Below are 24,171 nucleotides of genomic sequence, written 5' to 3'. Positions count from 1 at the left end.
ACAAAAAATTAGCCAGGCGTGGTGGCAGGCGCCTGTAGTCCCAGCTACTTGGGAGGCTGAGGCAGGAAAATGGCGCAAAACCGGGAGGTGGAGCTTGCAGTGAGCCGAGATCATGCCACTGCACTCCAGCCTGGGCGACAGAGCAAGACTCTGTCTCCAAAAAAAAAAAAAAAAAAAAGAAACAGGGATCATGAGACACACAAAACACATGTAAATAAAAAAGAAAAAACTTGGCCAGGTGCAGTGGCTCACACCTGTAATCCCAGCACTTTGGGAGGCTGAGGCAGGGAGATCACCTGAGGTCAGAAGCTCAAGACCAGCCTGGCCAACATGGCGAAACCCTGTCTCTACTAAAAAATACAAAAATTAGCTTGTGGTGACACACTTCTGTAATCCCAGCCACTCGGGAGGCTGAGGCAGGAGAATGGCTTGAACCCAGGAGGTGGAGGTTGTAGTGAGCCAAGATGGCACCACTGCACTCCAGCCTGGGTGACAAAGTGAGACTCCATCTCGCAAAAAAAGGGAAAACCTTTTTCAGTATTCTCATGCTATGGGTACCTCACTGGAGACTGTTGCAAGAAAGAAAATTTTTCAGCTATGTGTTTTTATTTGACATTGACCAACTGATTATTTGGCTCAAATCTGAAGCAATGAACCAGAAGACAGGATGTGGGCCAATAAAAGGAACCAGTGATTTAACTAGGTTCCAATAGGAAATGATAGACATCATTATTAAATTAGATTATTTAAGAGGATGATGAAAAGATATAGGTGTCAGAATAATGTTAAAATAAGCAACAATGCAATGAGAAGGTCACCACTTGGGAGCAAGTGAAACACACTGATGAGCAGCCCCAAACTTACTTTCTCACTCAAGACCCAAAAGCATGGAAGAAATTACATAATTGTGCTAGATGGCAGAAGATTTTTAACCATGTACCAATAAAGCAGAGGGTGGGAGAAAAAAACAATAAAAAAAAAAACTCCACATCATATAGACACACACCAACCTATTTAGATTAGAGATCCTGGCTTACAAAGTATGGAGAAAACAAAAGGAACAGATGCTCACTTGGCCAGCTCTCAATGAAACTCATTAAAATCGTCACCCTGTCCTTGGATTGGTGCTCATGCTAAAATTTTACCTTATTTAGCCAGAAGTCACCCACTTGTGATGAAACTAAGAGCAGCATGGCCAAAAAAAAAAAAAAAAAAAAGAAAGAAAGAAAGTATATTTTTAAAGGCCCAAATAACTGTGTATCCCTGTTTCCATGCACAAAAGCAGGATATAAAGTAGACTTGGGCTGGGTGCAGTGGCTCACGCTTGTAATCCCAACTCTTTGGCAGGCCTAGTGGGGAGGATCACTCAAGGCCAGGAGTTCGAGACCAGCCTAGGCAATACAGCGACACCTCATCTCTACAAAACAAAACAACTCTAAAAAACCAAAAACCAAAAATTAGCTGGGTGTGGTGGCATGCACCCATGTTCTCAGCTACTCGGGAGGCTGAGGCAGGAAGATCAGGGCTTGAGCCCAGGAGGTAAAGGCTGCATTGAGCTAGGATTGTGCCATTGCACTCTACCCTGGGCGACAGAGCAAGACCCTGTCTCTAAAAATAAAATAAAACAAAACAAAATAAAATAGGGTCAGTTAGCACTTGTTAGTTGTGACTAAATGACTGAAAAAATAAATATGTAATTTATAATTACATTTTGTAGCAAAATATTAACATATTTGAATTTAAGAGACATTTAACTGATGAACTCTACCTTTTTAAATTGTAATTTTAAATAAATTCTGGTATTTCTTATATGTATGATTTCAATGGTTATATTTTGTGTGATATATTTCCAGTTGATAGAGCAGGCCCAGAGACTACTGCATGTTTTAAGGAAAAATAAACAAAAACTCTGCTTTTGCTATGGTCTGAACGTTTGTGTTCTCCAAAATTCATGAACGCAGACCCCTTGTAAATGGGATTAGTGCCCTTATGAAAAAGAGACCTCGGATATCTAGCTAGTCTCTTCTATCATGTGAGGATGCAGTGAGAAGGCACCATCTATGAGGCAGAGAGCAAGCCCTCACCAGACACTGAATCTGCTAGTGCTCTCATCTTGGACTTCTCAGCCCCTATAAGAAAAAAATTAGTTTTGTTTATAAGCCACCCAGCTTACAGTATTTTTGTTATAGCAGCCCACATGGACTAAGACAACTGTCATTAGCTTTTTGTAGCAAAGGATAGCAATGACATGACACCAGTCCTGGCTCTAATAATAATAGTAAGGAACTGAGGGCCTGGGTCTATAATAAAATAGGTTAAACTAAAATAGTTCAAGTTGGGAATGTTGTAACAGTAGCAAATCTATGAATAGATATAAAGGCAATATTTTTGCAGATAATTCAAGTAAAAGAAACAAAGCCCATACTTAATAGTACTTATTCCTAAAATGACTGACACTTGAATTTAAGTCAAAATTCCTCAGTAATTACAGATATTTGGAAAATGTGAGTTATGATAGATATAAAAAGCATCAGATCTCTAATATTTAAGATTAATTTTACTTCTAGGCTATAGAGATGACATATATACATGAAAAAGAGGTAACCCATAGACATGACTAAACATACTTGTCCATGTGGATCAAGATCATCAAAAGCAGCATTTCTAACATTAGCCACTCAATAAATAATAATAGTGATACAATAATTTGGTTGTCTATAGCATATTTCACAGTCCTTGCAATGATGTGATGTACTCTACAAATAACTGCATTTAAAAACCACAAACTTATCAAAACAATTGTACATTATCTTATACAAATCCTACTGATATGTGATAATCTACAACTAGTGTCAGGAACAAATGTGAATCAGTCTAAAAGGTGACCAGAATTCATAAGCAAAAGATTCTGTTGCAATTAAGAGGTGGAGAATCTAACTTGCAATCTGTTCTAGATAAAATGATGCCTGTTTGTATTTTTTTCTTAACTATATAATCCTATAATAATCCTTAAGCAATACTGAGTAAAGATGCCCACAGATATGGCACTGTTATGGTGTGGTATAATATACATTGATGAGCAATATTACTTACTTTGGCCACACAATTCTCAGTCTTCATAGCAGTGCTTGCTAAACATACTGTTTCTTGGTTTAAGCAGAGTCTGGCACAGCTGTTGTACGTCTGTAAAGAGAATTTGTTGGAAACAGGTTTTTAAAATATTGAAATACGGCCATATCCTGTTTTCAAATTCTGCTCTATTTCTCAAGTCAAAACACAAATAGATTTTATCTATAAATTAAGACTTCTGGGAACTGAGAGGTAAGTTAGAAAAGGAGGAGGGCAAAGATAGAGGCTACAAAAGCCACTGATGTGCCCATGAACAAGTATGTAAGCAGCAGTGGCTTCATTGTATTAATGATTAATGGAAGGTGGGGGTACTGATTATGTAGCATTTTAAAATGCAAATTTGAAGAGCTTAGTTCTGTTTAGAACAGCAGTTACCGTTCTGAGAAAAGATTTATTTTTGTTGTTTTTCCTTCTAAACTTTCAAAACCATCAAGATTTGAAAGCAGTTAGAGGGCATGCTTCTTTTTTTTCCCCCCAGATGGAGTCTTGCTCTGTCGCCCAGGCTGGGGTGCACTGGCGTGATCTTGGCTCACTACAACCTCCGCCTCCGGGGTTCAAGCGATTCTCCTGCCTCAGCCTCCCACAGAGGACATGTTTCTTTCTCTTTTTTTTCTTTTCTTTTTTTTTTTTTTTTTTTTTTGAGATAGGGTCTTACTCTGTCACCCCAGCTGGAAATACAGCGGTGAGATCTTGGCTCTCTGCAATCTACGCCTCTGGGACTCAAGTGATCCTCTGGAGTAGGTGGGGGACTATAGGGACACGCTACCACGCCCAGCTAATTTTTTGTATTTTTTGTAGAGATGGGGTTTTGTCATGTTGCCTAAGCTGGTCTTGAACTCCTGAGCTCAAATGATCCTCCTGCCTCAGCCTTCTAATGTGCTGGGATTACAGAGACGAGCCATTGTGCTTAGCTGACATGTTTCTTATTCATAACAATAAATGAAAAAATTTTAAACTATCCAGAAAAAAAAATTATTTTAAAACCAATCATGAAATATTTTTATAAAAGAATCTCAGTACAAGCTTTGACTTTTGGCTTTAAAAAGAAAAAAGAAATAAACCAAAATTGAAAGAACATTGAAAAAAGATAAACCAACATTTACCTAATCTTTCTTTTTTTTTTTTGAGACGGAGTCTTGCTCTGTTGCCCAGGCTGGAGTGCAGTGGCACAATCTCGGCTCACTACAACCTCCGCCTCCCAGGTTCAAGCGATTCTCCCGCCTGAGTCTCCCGAGTAGCTGGGCTTACAGGCGCCTGCCACCACGCCCAGCTAATTTTTTGTATTTTTAGTAGAGATGGGGTTTCATCATGTTGGCCAGGCTGGTCTTGAACAACTGACCTCAGGTGACCCACCCACCTCAGCCTCCCAAAGTGCTGGGATTACAGGCATGAGCAGCCTCACTGGGCCTATCTAGACCTTAGAAGTTATCCCTTAAGTACATCTGGTAATGTTGAGGAGATAAAATAGAAAAATCAGGCCAGGTGCGGTGGCTCATAGCTGTAATCCTAACACTTTGAGAAGCCGAGGTGGGAAGATTGCCTGAGCTCAGGAGTTTGAGGCCACCCTGGGCAACATGGTAAAACATGGTAAAACTCTCTACTAAAATACAAAAAATTAGCCGGGCATGGTGGTGGGTGCCTGTAGTTCCAGCTACTCAGGAGGCTGAGGCACAAGAATAGCTTGAGCCCAGGAGATGGAGGTTGTAGTGAGCCGAGATCACGCCACTGCACTCCAGCCTGGGCAACAGAGCAAGACATTGTCTCCAAATAAAAATGAAAGAAAAAAATCACAGGAAATGGATTTTAAAAATTGGTGATAGCTGGGCACAGTGGCTCATGCCTGTGATCCCAGCACTTTGGGAGGCCGAGGCAGGGGAATCACTTGAGCCTAGGAGTTTGAGATCAGCCTGGGGAGCACAGCGAGGCCCTGTCTCTACCAAAAACAAAACAAAACATTGGTAATACTATAGTTATACTTTATGAAAAGCAAACTTATTAATTACTGGACAATATATTAACAGAAATGTTTCCTTTTAGTCTTAAGTTTTTACTGATGGTATAAATTATGTTTATCAAACTTTAGTGTGCATCAGAATCATCTGGAAGGAGGGCTTGTTAAAACACAGATCACGGTGGGGCCTGGTGGCTAACACCTGTAATCCCAGCACTTTGGGAGGCGAAGGCAGGAGGATCACTTGAGATCAGAAGTTTGAGACCAGCCTGGCCAACATGGTGAAACCCCGTCTCTACTAAAAATACAAAAAAAAAAAAATAAAAAAAATAAAAAAAATTAGCCAGGCGTGGCGGCGCGTGCCTGTAATCCCAGCTACTCGGGAGGCTGAGGCAGAAGAATCGCTTGAACCCGGGAGGCAGAGGCTGCAGTAAGCCTAGATCGTGCCACTGCACTCCAGCGTGGGTGACAGAGCAAGACTCTGTCTCAAAACAAAACAAACACAGATTGCTAGGTTCCATCCCCAGAACTTCTGAACATTTGCATTTTTAACAAGGCCCCAGTTGACATTAGTGCTGCTGATCCAGGAACACTCTTCGAGAACCATTGCTATAAATATTTGTGTTGGATTTAAGAAGAAAAATCTTAAGACACTCAAAACCAACAGTAAGAAAGAATTCAATTTTTTAACATTTTGAGATAATTTTAGATTTACAGAACAAGTACACAAACGGTAAAGTTCAAGCACAGTAGCTCATGCTTATAATCCCAGCACTTTGGGAGGTAGAGGCAGGAGGGTTACTTGAAACCAGGAGTTCCATACAAGCCCACATTTCTATTAAAAAAAAAAAAAAATTAACTGGGCGTGGCAGCACAGGCCTGTAGTCCTGGCTACTCAGGAGGACTGACTGAGCCCAGGAGTTGAAGACTGCAGGGAGCTATGATTATGCCACTGCACTCCAGCCTAGGCAACAAATCAAGACACCATCTCTTTAAAAAAAGAAAGAAAGAAAAAGTAAAGATTTCCTATATACTTGTCACCCAGCTTCTCCATATGTTAATGTCTTACATAATCACAGAACATTTATCAAAACTAAGAAATTAATTTGGTACTATATAAAGTACAGAACTTACTCAGGTTTCACCAGTTTTTCCACTAACGTACTTTTTCTGTTCAGCATCTAATCTAGGATCCCACATGGCATTTATTTGTCATGTCTCTTAGGGCTCCTCTTATTTTCAACAATCCCTCAGTCTTTCCTTGTCTTTCATGACTGACACTGCTAAACAGCACTGATCAGTTCATCTACAGACTGTGCCTCAAGTTGGGTTTGTCTGATGTTTTCTCATGATCAGATTGAGGTTATTTTGGGGAAAGATACTTTAGAGGTGATGTGCCCTTCTCACTGCATCAAATCAGAAGGTATGTTGGTATTTCTGGTGATGTTAGCCTTTATTATATGGCTAAGGACATGTTTGCCAAGATTCTCCAGTATACACATTATTTTCCCCTTAGGAATTACTGAATATGTATATATATATGGCAAAATACTTGGAGACTATGCAAATATTGTTTCTACTTGCATCTCAGCTTGCTAATTTTAGCATCCATTGGGTGCTAATCATGCCTATGGTAATTTTTACTGTGTATTCTAATAGTGAATTTATTATTTTTGTTTTTCCTTCCACATTAACTGGAATTCTTCTGTAAGGAAAAGATGTGATTTCATCCCTCATTTATTTATTTACTCATTTGTTTATTTATATCAGCACGAACAGATATTTTAAAGAATCTGATTTTGGTCAACTATCATTCTTTCGAAAGAAAATAGATAAAATTTAAGAAAAATGGGGAAAATAGTAGAGATATGTAACTCCCCGTCGATATTATAAAGTCAGTTTTGTTTTTGTTTTTTTGTTTTGGATGGAGTCTCACTCTGTCTCCCAGGCTGGAGTGCAGTGGCGCAATCTCGGCTCACTGTAACCTGCACCTCCCAGGTTCAAGTGATTCTCCTGCCTCAGCCTACCAAGTAGCTGGGATTACAGACATGTGCCACCATGCCCGGCTAATTTTTGTATTTTTAGTAGAGACAGGGTTTTACCATGTTGGCCAGGCTGGTCTTGAACTCCTGACCTTAACTGATCTGCCTGCCTTGGCCTCCCAAAGTGCTGGGATTGCAGGCGTGAGCCACCACGCCCAGCTGTTTTTCTTTTAAACAGGCTAAACCTTAAAAAATTTACCAACTTGTTTTATTCTTATAATTTAAGTAAAAATTATTTCAAAATATATATGAAAAATAGAGCATTAGAAATTAGTGTACAGATTTAAATATTGGTGCATGTAAATTCTGGGCTCTAGGTTTGTTATTTCTTTTGGGTTGTCTAATTCCATAAAATTTACTATTCATACACACACAACATAAATATTTTTAAAATAAAATTCACTATGTTTTAAAGATAAATTTATGAAGTAATCAGTATTTGCTAAAAAAAAATATAACCTGACTCAAAGAGTTCTGCTTCCAGTAATGGCAGAAATGTTTGTATCAGATTAACCCTCCTGCAGATAGGAAAAACATTTTAAAGCTACATAAAGGCACTGGAGATTGACTTAAAATAGGCGGAAAATGGGGAAGGAGTGGCCTGATCTTGAAAGAAGAGAACCACACTGGGTGAGATGTGTGTTTATGTGCTTTTCCCCTGAAGGCACTCACGAGTCCACTTGGTGCAGGGTGACTAGAATTCAATCTGAAAGCCACAGTCTATTGGCTTGAGATATCAAGTGATAGAGTTCAAAATTGCCATAGTGGCTGGCAACAGAGAACAGAAATCCCAGAAATGAAAGAGAACCACAGGGGAAGGAGGAAGACTAAAAAATTACATATAAATTCCCCTCAAATCTATGGCTAACCCCCAAACTACATACATGAAGGGGAGATTCCAAGGATTTCAATGGAGACCAACAGCTGGAGGGTTGAAAGGCCTGTGCAGATAGATATTCCAGCTGCTGCTCATGAGGGGAGAAAGAGTTTAGAGTTTGACTTCTATCAAGTTAGAGGGATGTAATAACATCTTACGCTTTCCATTGAAAATTCAAAGAGACCATGAGTTTAGATTCAAGAGTATGTCTTAGGACTAAGGGCAAAACCAAAATACACCTGACCTTAACAAATACAAAACCAAGCCTTCACAAGGTCATAGTGATCAGCCAGTAATTTAATCAGAGGAAGAAAAAATGAATTCAGAGTTTCTGCAATGTACCATTTATAATGTTGGTTATATGATCAAAAATTACTAAAAATGAGAAAAAGGAGATAAATGGGATCCACTGTCAAGAGAAAAATGAACCAAAAACCAACCCTGAGAAGACCTAGTTGTAGAAATTGGCACATATTATAGCTCTAAAGAAGCTATAATAGATATGTTCAAACTTCAACATAGCAATAAAAGATATGATCACAATGAATAAACAGAAGAAAAATTCTACCAGAAAATGAAAAACCAAAAATAAACTAAATAGAAATTCTAGAACTGAAAAGTACATTATCTGAAATGAAAAATTCAGGCTGGGCATGGTGGCTCATGCCTGTAATCCCAGCACTTTGGGAAGCCGAGGCAGGAGGATAGCTTGAGCCCAGGAGTTCAGGACCAGCCTGGGCAATGTAGTGAGATCCTATCTCTACAAAAAATAGAAAAAATTGGCCAGGCCCAGTGACTTACACCTAGCACTTTGGAGGCCGAGGCAGGCAGATCACCTGAGGTCAAGAGTTTGAGACCAGCCTGGCAAACATGGTGAAACCCCATCTCTACCAAAAATACAAAAATTAGCTGGGCACGGTGGCACATGCCTGTAATCTCAGCTACTTGGGAGGCAGAGGGAGGAGAATCGCTTGAACCTGGGAGGCGGAGGTTGCAGTAAGCTGAGATTGCACCACTGTACTCCAGCCTGGGCAACAGATTGAGATTCTGTCTCAAAAAAAAAGAAAAAGAAAAAAAGAAAAAAAAGAAAAATTAGTTGGGCGTGGTAGTGCACACCTGTAGTCCCAGCTACTCAGGAGGCTGGGGTGGGCGGCTGCTTGAGCCCAGAAGGTCAAGGCTGCAGTGAGCCATGTTCATGCCACTGCACTTCAGCCTGAGCAACAGAGTGAGACCCTGTCTCAAAAAAATCAAAAAATTTACTGGAGAGGCTTAAAAAGCAGACTGGAAGTGACAGAAGAAAAGGCCAATGAAGACAGATAAACTGAAAAAAAAAAAAAAAAGACAGATAAACTGAAATCATATAAACTGAAGAACAGAGAGAAAAAAAGGAGACTAAGAAAAGAAAAAAAAAAAAAGATCGGTCTTAGTCACTATGTGGGACAATTCTGGGTTATCTAGAATATATGTGTGGCTGGAGTCCAAGAAAGGGAGAAGAGAACGGTACAGCAAAGAAGTTATAAAAATAGTGATCAAATACTTCCCCAAATTTTGTGAAAACTAGTGGCTTTCTGATTTAAGATCAGGAAACCCCAGTCATATTAAAAATACAAAGAAAACACCACATATAGGCCCATCACAGTCAGAACTGCTGAAAACGAGTGACAAAGATAAAACCTTGAATGCAGCCAAGGAAAAAGGGGATGTTATGTATCTAGGAGTAATGATATAAATAATGTCAGGCTTTTCATAAAAAAATGAAGGCTAAGAGACAAGCGAATAATATCTTTATTTCACTGCAACCTCCGTCTCCCGGGTTCAAGCAATTCTCCTGCCTCAGCCTCCCAAGTAGCTGGGACTACAGGTGTGCGCCACCATGCCCAGATAATTTTTGTATTTTTAGTAGAGACACGGTTTCACCATATTGGCCAGGCTGGTCTCGAACTCCTGACCTCAGGTGATCCACCCAACCTTGGCCTCCCAAAGTGCTGGGATTATAGGCATGAGCCACCACGCCCAGCTTGGAACAATATTTTTAAAGTGCTGAAAGGAAATAAATCTTAAACCAGGTTTCCTATGTTAGGAAAGGGGTGGGGTGGCTCATGCCTATAATCCCAACATTTTGGGAAGCCAGTGCAGGAGGACTGCTTGAGCTCTGGAGTTCAAGACCAGCCTGGACAACATAGGGAGAGACCCCATCTCTACCAAAAACAAGAAAGAAAGAAGAGGGAGGGGAGGGGAGGGGAGAGGAGAGGAGAAGAAAAGAAAAGAAAAAGGAAGGAAGGGGAAGGAAGGAAGGAAGGGAGAAAAACGAAATATGGAAAGAAAGAAATCTAGAACAAACCCTGTGGGGTTGAATTAGAATTGGAGTTATCAATGTGAACTAATGGTTCTCAAAGTATATAAATATAGATGTAAAAGAAAAGTCAGTGTTTGAATCTTGACTTCTAAATACCATTCTGCACTAAAGGGAATCATACATTCATGGAAATATGGTTGACTCCAGGACTGACCAGGGAAACTATAAGATGGAAATACTCAGAGAATGATGAAGATATGTCAAAGGGGGCATGGAAGCCTGCCTAAAGAGGCTTTCAGTAGCCCAATATGAAACAATCACAGTATTAAAATAAAAGATATTAACATATTATAATCTGTTGAATAAACAGGAAACATTTCTTCAAAAACACAAATTACCAAAATTGACACATGAAACAGAAAATCTGAACAGCTCTATACCTCTAAAAGAAATTTAAATTGCTCTAAAAAATCTTGCCACATAAATTTAAATAATAAGTTTAAAAAATCTTTCACAAAGAAAACTACAGGCCCAAGTGGTTTCACTCGTGAATTCTATGAAATCTGAAGGAAGAAAGCACCAGGATTATACACAAGTGCTTTTAGAAAACAGAGGAGGATGGAAGGAAGATTTCCCAATTCATTTTACGAGACCAGCATAACCCTGATACCAAAACCTGGCAAACACTTAAAAAAGAAAACTGCAAACCAGTACCTCACATGAAACAGACACAAAAACTCTTAACAAAAATCAAGGTAATTTGTTGTATTAACAGAATAAAGGGGGCAAAATCCTATATGATATATCTCAGATGAAAAAAAAAAGTAGTTATCTATCTGTCTGTCTATTTTTGGAGACAGTTTCTCATTCTGTTGCCCAGGCTGGAGTGCAGTGGTGTGATCATAACTCACTGCAGCCTCCAACTCAGTGGGCTCCAGCGATCTTCCCACTTTGGCCTCCCAAAGTGTTGGGATTACAGGTGTGAGCCACCACACCCAGCCCCTCACAGACTTCTTTTCAATAGAAAGTGCTAGGTTGATTCTAAAATTTACACAGAAATGTGACTATCTGGAATAACAAAAAATAAAACAACAAATCTAAAGAACTCACACTACCTGATTTCATGGCCCATCATATAAAACGACAATAATCAAGACACTATGGTATTTGGTGCAAGGATAGACACCTATCATTTTTCTTGTCCTCCTTGTCTACAGGGACATAAAATAGGGATGGGTCAGTGCCTTAGGCACTGTCACCCACTGCTCTGGGTCCAGCAGCAACATTTTCTTCAGGAGGTTCGAGAATATAACTCTTATATAACTAAATGGTTTGGACAAATGAATTCATGTAATTCAATGGGGGAAAAGGAAGTCTTTTCAACAATGGTGCTGAAACAACTGAATGAAATTATGGCAAAAATAATGAAGCCCAAACTCTACTTCATGGCATGTATAAGAATTAATTTGAGATGGATCACAGAATTAAGTATAAATAGTAAACTTATAAAGCTCCCAGAAGAAAACTTAGAAGAATATCTTCACAATCATGGGGTAGACAAAGAAGATTTCTTAGGTAGGACCAAAGGAAGTATCCCTTCTAAAAGAAAAAACCGGCTAGGCGCGGTGGCTCATGCCTGTAATCCCAGCACTTTGGGAGGCTGAGGCGGTCAGATCACCTGAGGTCTGGAGTTCGAGACCAGCCTGGCCAACATGGTGAAACCCCGTCTCTACTAAAAATACAAAAATTAGCGCATGGTGGCGCATGCTTGTAATCCCATCTACTCAGGAGGCTGAAGCACAAGAATTGCTTGAACCAGGGAGGCAAATGTTGCAGTGAGCCGAGATCGTGTCACTGCACTCCAGCCTGGGCGACACAGCGAGACTCCGTCTCAAAAAAAAAAAAAGAAAGAAAAAATTGGTAAACTGGATTTCATCCAAATATTAGAAACTTCTCATCAAAACACACCGTAAACAGGCAAGCCATAGACTGTGAGATATAATCAGAGTACATATATCTGACAAATGAATGGTATCCAGAATTCAATATAGTTGAGTCTACAACTCAATAATAAAAAAGGCAAACAATGCAATTTTTAAAAATGGCTAAAAACTTAAAAGATACTTCACAAAGAAAATGTCTGAATAACCAATCAGCACATGAAAAAGTACTTAACATATGCTCACCAAAAACCTTTATAGAAGAACGTTCATAGTAACTTCACTTATAATGATGGAAATGGCTCAGATACCCACCAAAAGGAGACAGAAAACAAACTACAATATACTTATTCAACTCAATGAAAGAGAATAAACTACTGATATACACAGCAACATAGAGGAATCTCACAAACATTATGCAAAGTGAATGTCAGACCTCAAAAATGTAGAATTCCATTACAAAAAATTCTAGAAAAGGCAAAATTATAGTGACAGTAAGCTGATCAGTACTTGACCCATTGGTGGTGCGGAAAATAAGTATAAAGGAGAACAAGAGACATTCCTAGGTTATGAAAATATTCTATAGTTTAATTAGGGTGGTGGTTACACAGGTGGTTAGATTTATCAAAAATTCAGACTTATACAATTAATATCTGTAAAATTCACTGTACAAAAACTTCCAGTAAAAGTATTTTAGGAGTAAATTTTTTACAGAGGTTTGTCCAGTCATCAATAAATGTATCATGCTATTTTTCTGAAAATACTGTTACAAAAAGAAAATTTGTTTTCCTTCAAAACTACCCTCTTTTCCCTTCATGAATGAATATGTAATAACATATTTAGGGGAACATTAGACAGATTCAGAAACTCTGTGCCAGGCCTGAGGGAGTTTCCAGAGTAGGGCTATATATAGGACTTCATTTTCTAGACATTCCATCTGTAAAATGGGTAAATGACTTTGCTTATCTCCCAAGGAAGTAACACAGATTAAGAAACTAAAATTTGTCATAGTTCCTTTACCACACTCTGCGATTAAAAGGCTAAAACATTCAATATTTTCCATCCAATATTTTCCTGTAAGACTCTCTCCAGTTTGAAATCCAACTAGTGAATATAATAGCCACAGGCAAGACAGGTTCTGTCCCCATGCAACACTTGAAAAGGTAGCTTCATTGCTGAACCAGAGGCAGAGAGTTTTGCGCTGGAGTACTTTAATACATTTTTATATCGCATATAAAGCACATAAGCATAAACTAGTAAGATGCCTTGCTGAAAACTACCTTCTTTGTGAAAGCAGGCTGTAATTCTGAACAAGTTTTCAATTTTCACACTGCTGCTAGGGTAAAACATTTTAAAGAGTTTAATTTTTTACAATGGATTCAATGACATAGGATTATCTAACAAAGTAATGGCTAATCAATAGAAGGTTTAGTTGTCAGGTGAAACATATAACACACTAAAAGGGATTGATTGCCAGACATGCCCTTATTTACTAGAAGGTATATATTTAAAATGACACATACTTGTTACTGGGCTGCATTGTTTTAACCTTGCAAAAAGCTGCTTAAGAAATGTGTTCAGCAGCCCTATAGCATAACAAGATATAGTATAATGAAAATCGTTAGTGACTGGGAGTGGGGGTATAGGAAGACAGGGACTTCCAGATATATGGTAACATCAAATCATGTCCCACACAAGAATATGGTATAGAAAAAGCAAACCAAAAAGCGACATCTAAGGAAGCTGGAAGTGGGTTTTAAAAATGCCACACAGATGCTACTGAATCTTGTTCAATAGATGCAAAGCTGTATCTGCTATCATTCCATGTTGTTTTTAGGGCAGATTTTTTTTTAGGGCTTATGCAGATGAGCACAACAGGCTTCCTCCCACCCATCCCCCTGCCTTTTTTAATGGTACATCCAGAGTAAGCACTGAAAACAAAATGAATTGGGCCCATATGGACTTTGACCAGCATATAAACTGTTTCCTTTATAATTTATTCCCAGTATCACAACTCTCTATATGAAAATACACTCTTTATGGTCATTGCAACCCAGGAGTTCAATAATATTTTTTCTACTAAGTCAGTGATTACACAATTTATCAAAGAATGATTATATTAAAATACAAATAAAACAAAGCACCAACCCCCTATATGGTCTTCCTTCCTCAAAGTAATTTTAAGAAAGCCGGTTATTAAATTGCTCCTTTTTGAAGAAGTGTTTTTGTAGCTAGGCACAAATTGCCAAACCGTGTTTTCTTAAAAAAGTTATTAGACTCTAAAGGATTCAACAGAAGTGGGAAGTTATATAAACAAATCACTTCATCAGATTTGGAAAGATCACTTTTGTCTTACTTAAGAGACCTACATTAATTACCTTTAAGATCTTTTACATGGACTATTTAAAATAAGTACAATTTATTTATTTATTTCAAATGAGGTGCTTCTTCCAAAGTATTAAATAATGTTTACAAATGCAAAAGCGTTTTTATAAAATAGGTAATTAAAACAGATGACTAAAATTAAGTCAAGCTGCAAAACATTACCCAGAATGCATTGTGATTTTTTTATTAATAAACATCTCAGGCAATTTTTTTTTTTTTACCCAAAGCCCAAAGCACTTTAGGGGGGCAAAAAGAGGTAGCAAGTTTTATAGAGTAAAAAACAACAACAACAACAAACAACCACACATATATAATAAAATAATGCCAAACCCCAAACGAAAGTATTTACAAGACAGTCCCTTAAGCATAGTTTGTCATATTGCAATTACACCTCGCCTACTGCCAAGCCAAAGTGCTTACTATTGCCACTAGAGGGAGAAATGTCTTAACACAAAGCAACGGCAGATAGGCAATGGGTTTTCTTGAGCAATTATCAGAACAAAGCTCCCTTGGCTGTGTGTACCTTCTAATTACTCAATACAATTAAAGTGACTAACCTAAAACAAATAAAGAAAAAAAAAAAACCCTGCCTGCCTGATATCAGCGACTTCATTAAACCTTTTTCCCTCATCAATCAAATCAGAAAGAAGGGAATGCCATCATATATGAACATTACAGAGCTATTAAAGGAAGCAAATCTGTGTTTTTTTTTTTTTTAAAGGAAGAAAAGGAGCTCTCTTGAAGAAAGAAATGTCTTGGTATTTACCCATCTGGATGCTGCTTGAAAATAAATTGTCCTCCAAAGAACAGAAATACAGTATGTTTTCTCTCAGTTCACTGGCTTATGAATGACTTTTTGTTGTTGTTGTTGTTTTGTTAATACACACTATAATGTCATTTTCTGTGTCAGTGATGTGCTTTTTCCTCCTACTCATCCAACTGTATAAAGGAGCTATGCCCATCAGACTTCCATGCTTATACTGGCTGATTTAAGTTCTTCACTGCTGCTTTTTGTGGATCTACTCCAAGGCAATGTTTAGAACGCAGGAATTTTTTCAGGGGAGGGGAATATGGTAGAAAAGGAAAACAGCTACTTATTCCTTCTAAAAGACTTATGTAGTTCCTTTTATAAGGCCCAGTCATTAACAGAAGATGACAACACAGTCACTTTTCTTTCAGCTGACAATTGCGACATTTTTCCAGCAGCGTGTAAGGTGTTGAAAACCTGGCAGCTGTTACCTCCTGGGATGAAGATACTTTTTTATCCTCCCTTGACAGTTTAACTCAGTGGGTCAGCACCTTTAAAGACTGCAAAGTATCCTTGAAGAGGATGGAAGCTTGAATTACTGCTCCCTCCCTAATCAATGTAAACCCTCACTGCAGGTGAAGTCTCCATCTATAGAGGTGCATGGGGGAGGAAAATGTAATGCCCTGAGCCAGATGGTTTTTATCTTGTTTTTAAAGAATAAAGGAACAAGCTAACAAGGGAGACAGCTACTTTGTTAGCTTCTTGGCCTCTCTCATGGCTTTGCATCCCCAGGGTTCCAGCTACACAAGAGAAAGAATACAGAAAAACGTAAATACTTAAAGAAATATAACTAGAGGGCTGGCACCATGCTGCTTTCAAAGAGTTGAGAGAGCTCTACTCAATGCTTTATTTATCACTGCCCACGTTCTCAGGATGGTAAGCGGACACATACACAAAGGAAATGGGGGATGGGAGAGGGATTAGACAACAGTCACAATTTACTCAATTACAGAGAAAGGCAGGGCTGACAGATCCTATTAGCACCAATGAGAAGCAAAGAGCTGAACGTTGTAATGCCACATTTTCAAAAAGTAATGAGTACTTTCATGTATCCTCCCAGGCCTTTGCCCTTGATTGCAGATAGGAATAAAAGGTAGGAAAACAGTGGCTATCCTTTCCTTGAATTCACATTTTTAGGAGTAAAACAAAAATTGTAGCTATTTTGTACATCCTTTAGATAAAAGTTCATATTTAATGCCAAGAAATGAGATTATTCTGAAACTAAGAAAACTAACTTTCTTTACAAGGATATACTGCTCTACTTCCTCTCCCTACCCCAAACTCTTCCACCTTCAGATGCTGGAAATGAAACGAAAAAGCAGGTATACAAAATGACTTGGTGACAGACACAGGGAACAGTGTCTCTTAATTTCCACCTTCATTATTTCTTGTTCTGGTAATATCTTTGTCGGGTTTTCGAATTACTGTTATGGTGGATTTATAAGTCAAGAAGTGTTCTTTCCTTCTCTATTCTGTGAAAAGGTCTGGCATAAAATTCGTATCATTTCTTCCTTAAATATTTGTTGAATTCACCAGTAAAACCACATGTCCCGTCTGATGATTAATTAAATTTATTTAATAGACATCGGGCTATTCAAATTTTGCTTCACCCTGCGTTGAGTTTTGGTAAGTTGTATTTTTCAAGGAATTTGTTCAACTTGCCAAATTTTTGGTATAAAGTTGTTTGCTCCTCCAATATTTAGATAGCTCTCCAAATTAACATGTAGTAGTGATGTCCTATCAACAATGGCAAAACACTATTTTTGAATAATATATGTCAACTATAATATTAGTTAAAAACAATGCTAAATTGCTAGAAGATAACTGAACTTTTTATAATCAAGAGTTTCTGAAATCCCGTTAGAAATATCTGCAAAAGAATCTCAAGTTAATGAGATGCAAATCCTACTTGTATCAACACTAGGTATAAGGTGGCCTTGACATTTTTTTGTCTACAGAAGTTGACTACAGGAAAAACAAAACAAAACAAAAACAAAAAAACAAAATAGCAAATGGCACTTTATTATTGTCATATGCAATAGAGAAAAGAGGGAGTTTAAACAGCTTATATACTATGTCCTACCTTAAAAAAAAATCAGCAATGGGGTAATCAAGTTCAGGGCTGTCCTGGACAGCTGCCCTGTGACCCGCTTCTATTGACCCCTGCTATTCATCACTCTTCCCTAAGATAGACAGGGCAAGCTCCTAGGGAGTGACCACCACAATAGACAGACACAAGCCAACAGTAATCTGGTTCGACCAAAAAACCAGATGGCACTGCAATAAATTTACAAATCTGCATTCATGGGGCTGCTAAAACACCCAGAAGCTAAAAGACTCTGAGGGCCCCAGGAGGATCTCCTACTTCCCTGTTTCTAAAGGCCATTTCTCTTTCCAAGAACATTGAGTTCATGCTCTTCACAAAGAGAATGGAGATAAAACCCTTTACAAAGAAGGGAGGAGAAAATGCCTCATGACCTAATTAATCTCCAGAGCTTGGATCTCAACACTGAATGACAGATATTAGAAAAATCATTTCAGAGCACCATGAGGGGGGGAAAAAAAGGTTGTTAAAGTGGGCAGGGGGAGTGGGGAAGAGAACCTGCTAAAACAGCAATGAAAAAAAACAACATTAAATCTCTTTCGAATACTGCACATAACAGATCTTGCAAGTAGAAAATGATTCAATAATGTATGCATTTATTTCTAAAATGAATCAGATTAGTCCCATGTGTGACCTGCTGGTCCATCTGTATGTGCTGGACTTAATAGACATGATTCTCTCTCTTCTTTCAGTTTGAAGTATGAGAGAGATAAATTTAGTTTAATTTTCAACAGATCAGCCTATCCATTTTCCAAATGGACCATCTGGATCAGCCTATTAAAATTAATTTATAACTTTGCAGAGAGAAAATTCGTTTGTTAGCTTAAATAAAGTTGCCAAAACTTTTTGTTGTGTCATTGTTTTCTGACAGTTGTTTCTGTATAGTGGGCAGAGTGTTCCTACTTCCCAATTTATCTTATTCAGTATTGTCCTACTGATTTAGATGAACAGATCAGGTGTTGATTCTCCAAACAGCTAAAATTGTAACTGTCTCAACATCAATTACTGATCATTTGTGGATTTTTGTTTGTTTTTTTTAAAAGCTTCCTGGATGATTCAATTCTATTTACTAAACAATTATTTTTATAAAAAAAAAGAAGTGTTCATCCAAAAAACATTTAACATATAGTAAATTAAAAAATGAATGTCACAGTTTCAAGTACTTTCCCTCTAAACACTGTATATAAACTGAAGTCAGAAGGCACAAGTAGAAACGCTTTGGAAACACTGAGATCTTATATCAAATCACTAATTAGCTAGACAAGTCATCTAACCTCTCTAACCCTCCATTTTCTTCATCTATAAACTGGAAATCACATCATATCTAAAAACTTTACAGAGTTATTGTGAGGGTTAAATCAAATAAGCATCATGTATCACGGTGGGTGCTCAACAAATATTAGATCTCCTATTTCCTAGAACAATGACGTAAATGCAAGTAAATTAGAATTATTTTTACTGCTGCTCAGGCTCATTGTATCCAATTTTATATTAAAAATGAATACAGGGCCAGGTGTGGTGGCTCATGTCTGTAATCCCAGCACTTTGGGAGGCCAAGCTGGGCAGATCACCTGAGGTCAGGAGTCTGAGAACAGCCTGGCCAACATGGTGAAACCCTGTCTCTACTAAAAATACAAAAATTAGGTCGGGAACAGAGGCTCATGCCTGTAATCCCAGCACTTTGGGAGGCTGAGGTGGGCAGATCACGAGGTCAAGAGTTTGCGACCAGCCTGGCCAACATGGTGAAACCCCGTTTCTACTAAAAATACAAAAATTAGCCAGGTGTGGTAGCGGGCACCTGTAGTCCCAGTTACTCAGGAGGCTGAGGCAGAAGAGTCGCTTGAACCCTGGAGGTGGAGGTTGCGGTGAGCCAAGATCACACCACTGCACTCCAGCCTGGGTGATAGGGCAAGACTCTGTCTCAAAAAAAAAAAAACCCAAAAATACAAAAATTAGCCAGGCATGGTGGCAGGTGCCTGTAATTCCAGCTACTTAGGAGGCTGAGGCAGGAGAATTGCTTGAACCCAGAAGGTGGAGGTTGCAGTGAGCCGAGATCACGCCACTGCACTCCAGCCTGGGCGACAGAGTGAGGCTTTGTCTCAAAAATAAAAATAAAATAAAATAAATAAAAATGAATAGGTGGCACACTTATTCTCTGGCAACATCATAAGAACTTGTGTTTTTTGTTTTTGCCAAGGACATTCTAATTTTTACAAGAACACAATGGTATTGAACTTTCACAAGTAAAATGTGTTACCTTCTATTGGGGCACAGTGGTGAGCAATTTTTTTTTTTTTTTTTTTGAGACGGAGTTTTGCTTTTGTTGTCCAGGCTGGAGTGCAATGGCGCGATCTCAGCTCACCGCAACCTCTGCATCTGGGGTTCAAGAGATTCCCTGCCTCAGCCTCCTGAGTAGCTGGGATTACAGACATGCACCACCACGCCCAGCAAATTTTTGTATTTTTAGTAGAGACTGGGTTTCTCCATGTTGGTCAGGCTGGTCTCCAACTCCCAACTTCAGGTATTCGCCTGCCTCAGCCTCCCAAAGTGGTAGGATTATAGGCGTGAGCCACCTTGCCTGGCTGCTGTTTTTTTAAGTTATTATTAATAATGGCCTTTCCTTCTAGAAAAAGCAAACAAAATATTGCTCATACTAAAAGGGCTAACTTTATTACAGGCAGATCTGTTTTTATACTTTTTAAAAAATGCCTGAAGAATCTTAACAGGAAAATAGGGGTTAAAGTCAACTATTCTACCATCTACACTTAAGAAGCATTTAAAGTTACTTTTCCTGAATAAGAACTCTTTTGATTTTTGTATTCACTACATGTAACCAGCTGTCCTGTACATGTATACCTAGAATGTTTTTTAAATAACTGGGAAAACCATGTCACCTGATTGAAAGTGATGGCTATGGCCAGGCCAATGTCACAGTACTCTTAATATAAGCTCCAGTGCTTAAAGAATGGCAAATCAAGGGTTTCCTGTCTTTTGTTTTGTTGTTGGTAGCTTTTTATTTTAAGTAAGGCTGAATTTCATACCTGTCTAAGTGAATTCTTCTCTGGTATTATCTTCCTAGGGGGTTCGCCATTATTACAGTCTTCTCTCTCTGAGGAATTCTGTGAAAGAAAGTAAGCTTTAATTCAGTTCTCATTATCTTCAATCTTATTCTTTGGGAGTAAACTGAATTACATTTCTAATTCTGTAAGTTAGAACATACATCTATTTATATAATTATTCACTTGAAGATTTGTATACATACAGATATACACACGTAAAAGAAAACATATGCCCATGTATATAAATAAATTACGTAAGGATTTAGATGGGAAGTATTTCATGTATCTTTAAGCATTGTGTAGGAGATCATATTCATTAGATCTCTAGCTTGCACTTTGACACAGGTTGACACTGGATACAAGAAAGTTCCAGCCCACACTTAGCTGATGACAACTAAAACCATGATTATTACCTTCTCTCGATTATAGTAAATGTTTGACTGGCACAGATCTCCAAGTCTAGGTCCTAAAGATAGTTATTTCTCTTCCCCCTCTTCTCAGATTTGATTTGATTTTCTTTGATAAAAGTAGCATAGGACTTAAAAAAACATTTACTCAGTAGTTTAGGATTAGAGTCCATTCCTTGGCACTGTCACCTCAAACAGCAGCTAGAGGCCCTAAAATGTCAGTGGGGTTTTTATATACTTAGGAGGGGGAAAAAACAACAATCCAATTGAAAATGAGTTCATAAGTACTAAAAATCTGCTAGTCAATATATGTAAATCACTATCTACAAGGCAAAATACAGCAAATCCAAATTACATATTATTTGAGTTCCATTTTCGGCAACAACATTAGTAACATTAATAACATTAACATTTAAAACCCTGCAGTTGTGCTGGGTGCAGTGGCTCACACTTGTAATCCCAGCACTTTGGGAGGCTAAGGCGGGCAGATCATCTGAGGTCAGGAGTTTGAGACCAGCCTGCCCAACATGCTGAAACTGTGTCTCTACTAAAAATACAAAATTAGCCAGGTGTGGGTGGTGGGTGCCTATAATCCCAGCTACTCGGGAGTCTGAGGCAGGAGAATCGCCTGAACCCAGGAGGCCGAGGTTGCAGTGAGCCGAGATCACGCCACTGCACTCCAGCCTGAGTGACAGAGCAAGGCTCCATCTCAAAACAACAACAATAAAAAACTTACAGTTAATATATTCTTTACATTACATATAGTCATAACATTCTAACAGGAGAGTTAGTTTATTTGTAGGTTCAGAAATTATTTCTAACATGAGAGTTCATCTGAAAATTTTCATACAAGCATGAAATTATTAATAAACAATCATTACTGTGTTCTAAACCTACATGTAAGTTTCACTTTTTTGGTTTGTATTAGATATTACATTTTGAAAGATACTGAGAGATAAAAAATATACTGTGTCATTCTGAGGCCCTTTCACCTCTGTGGCTAACACCTGTGTGTCACCTTTAGTAATGTGTCACCTTTAGTAACCCTGACAGGCCATACCCTAATGTGTTTCTTTTGGGCAGAAATATCTTATGAGGTTTAACTTGATATTTTACATTTGTCATGATCCCTTGTAAAAGTCCCTAAAATTAAAGAAAAAGCATGCTATATTACAAAGAAAGGGACAGAGACTCAAAAACTTCAGAGTTCTAACTTCTTTTCCTCCCTGTTTGGGAAAAAAAGGAACGGAGACCATCTACCAAAAAATGGAGGAAGGATATAATTGAATTAGTGACTACAAAGCTTGACAAATGAGGCAACTGGCAATACATGCTATGTAAGAGTATCAAACAAAGAAAGGGAAAGGTCAACATTTACCCCATAACATCAAGTTGTATATTTAACTTTTTTTTAAAATGTAAAGATCAATGTTTTAAACACCAAAATTAAATGCCTTATATAACAGAAGCTTAAGCCAGTATCCAATTATAAACTTAGAATTTGCAAGTAACTCTCTTTCAGGTCATGAAATTCCTCCTTTAAATAAACAAAAAAAAAAAGATCAGATAAACTAAACTTGTTTAATTCAGTGTAAGATCCTGTATTTCAAAATTAATTATGTTTTTTGAAATGTTATCATATAACTTGGAAGCCTAATTACTTTTTGCTGGAAGTTTGTCATACCAAAGATACTATAAATCACATTTTTCTTATACTGGGCTGGTACACAATTGCTGGCAAACTCTTCCAGACTGAATTATAAAGTGAAAAATAGTCATCTCAACCTAACAGCCTGAGTAGTGACTAGCCCATATTCACAATTTTCTTTTTACAGACCCTCTATTTTATCAGATTTAGATGGATAACTACTGGGTGGGCATTATGAAAATGTCTAAAGAATGAAAACACAAAGGGAGCTTAAAGGGTGTTACTAACATAACATAGAACACAGAGCTCCTTAGGAGTTCCTTTCCCCTTTCTATCCCACTAGGGCAAAGAATATTTAAATGGTATTGTTAAAAATAACTCTTAAACAAAAAATGGGGGAAACCCATAAACATTGGTATGTTCTTTTAATACAGATTAACCCAACACTTTTACTCTGGGCCATCCATCATGAGAAATCAAATCAAACAAAAAATCCAACGTATAATGTTGTTACAGAAAAACAGAGGTAGGGACATTAAACAGTCATGATATCAGGAACAAGGATTAGGAACCCTCCTAATACTAAAGAGTAGAAGCAGAATGCCAGTGAATGAGATGACTAGGTCTACAGTCTTGAGGGTAAGGGGTAATGATGAAATAGCCACGTATACCTAAGTAGTCACCTCAATAGTTCTCAAAGCCTGTCCAACATAACCCAGGAGAGCTCAGCAACACAGTTATTTCTTGGATCTTTATCTATGAGGATTCCCAATAAGCTATGTGCATAATTTTCCTAGATCATCAGGCTAAATTATATCCAATAAATTCTATTTAAGGATAAGTGATTAATATAAGTAAGAATCATCATTGGGTCCTAAAATTAGCAAGTGAGCCTAGTACTGTGGCATGTGTGTGTAATCCCAGCTGCTCAGGAGGTGGAGGCAGAGGGACTGCTTGAGTCCAGGAGTTTGAGAGCAGCGTGGGCATCACAGCAAGACACCATCTCAAAAACCTAAGAAAAATTTAAAACTAGAATAAATGAGTGAAAGTTTGACAAGTTAACAGGATGGTCACATAATCTCAAAATATTTTTTCTATAAGATACTTGATAGTTACAATGAAAAAAGAGTAACCTCACAGTGGAGAAATCCAGCAGACGCCACCTTAACATTATGTGCCTTTTAATATGATGTACTGAAAACAGCACATCACTTGTGAGGTAGCCTTGTCAAAACCACAAAACTTAAATCTACTTTTAAGAAAACATCAGGCTAACCCAAAAATGAGTATTTCATTCCATAAAGTTACTAGTTTGTACCTAAGAAATGTCAAGGCCATGAAACAGACTAAGGAATTGTTTCAGATTAAAGGAAACTAAAGAGGTATAGCACACACTGTTGAGGCAACTGGGAACTTTTTAGTAAAGTTCTGTAGGTGAACTAATAACACTGTATCAATATTAATTTCCTGATTATTTCCCCACCATTAAAATTTACATACAGAAAAATTCACCCTTTTTGGTATA

The 24,171-nt window shown here is 38.0% G+C and overlaps 1 protein-coding gene across 7 annotated transcripts in view; it reads right to left on the bottom strand.

Moving 5' to 3' along the window:
* Positions 1 to 24,171, bottom strand: part of BTRC (beta-transducin repeat containing E3 ubiquitin protein ligase) — a 201,626-nt gene that overhangs the window by 71,324 nt on the left and 106,131 nt on the right. For 4 of the 7 annotated variants that reach the window (XM_054436164.2, XM_054436159.2, XM_054436157.2 and 1 more), the window contains 2 exons: positions 20,574 to 20,651; positions 3,094 to 3,183 (listed from right to left, as the gene is read on the bottom strand). In XM_054436164.2, coding sequence (XP_054292139.1) covers positions 3,094 to 3,183; positions 20,574 to 20,651 — 168 coding nt within the window. The remainder of the gene's footprint in view (positions 1 to 3,093; positions 3,184 to 20,573; positions 20,652 to 24,171) is intronic. The other 3 variants (XM_054436163.2, XM_054436165.2, XM_063670174.1) reach the window with 1 other exon arrangement.

This window comes from Pongo pygmaeus, chromosome 8 (assembly GCF_028885625.2).
Source record: "Pongo pygmaeus isolate AG05252 chromosome 8, NHGRI_mPonPyg2-v2.0_pri, whole genome shotgun sequence".
NCBI classification, from domain to species: domain Eukaryota; kingdom Metazoa; phylum Chordata; class Mammalia; order Primates; family Hominidae; genus Pongo; species Pongo pygmaeus.
The sequence above is the reverse complement of the archived record's forward strand: the minus strand, read 5'-3'. Positions and strand labels throughout refer to the sequence as shown.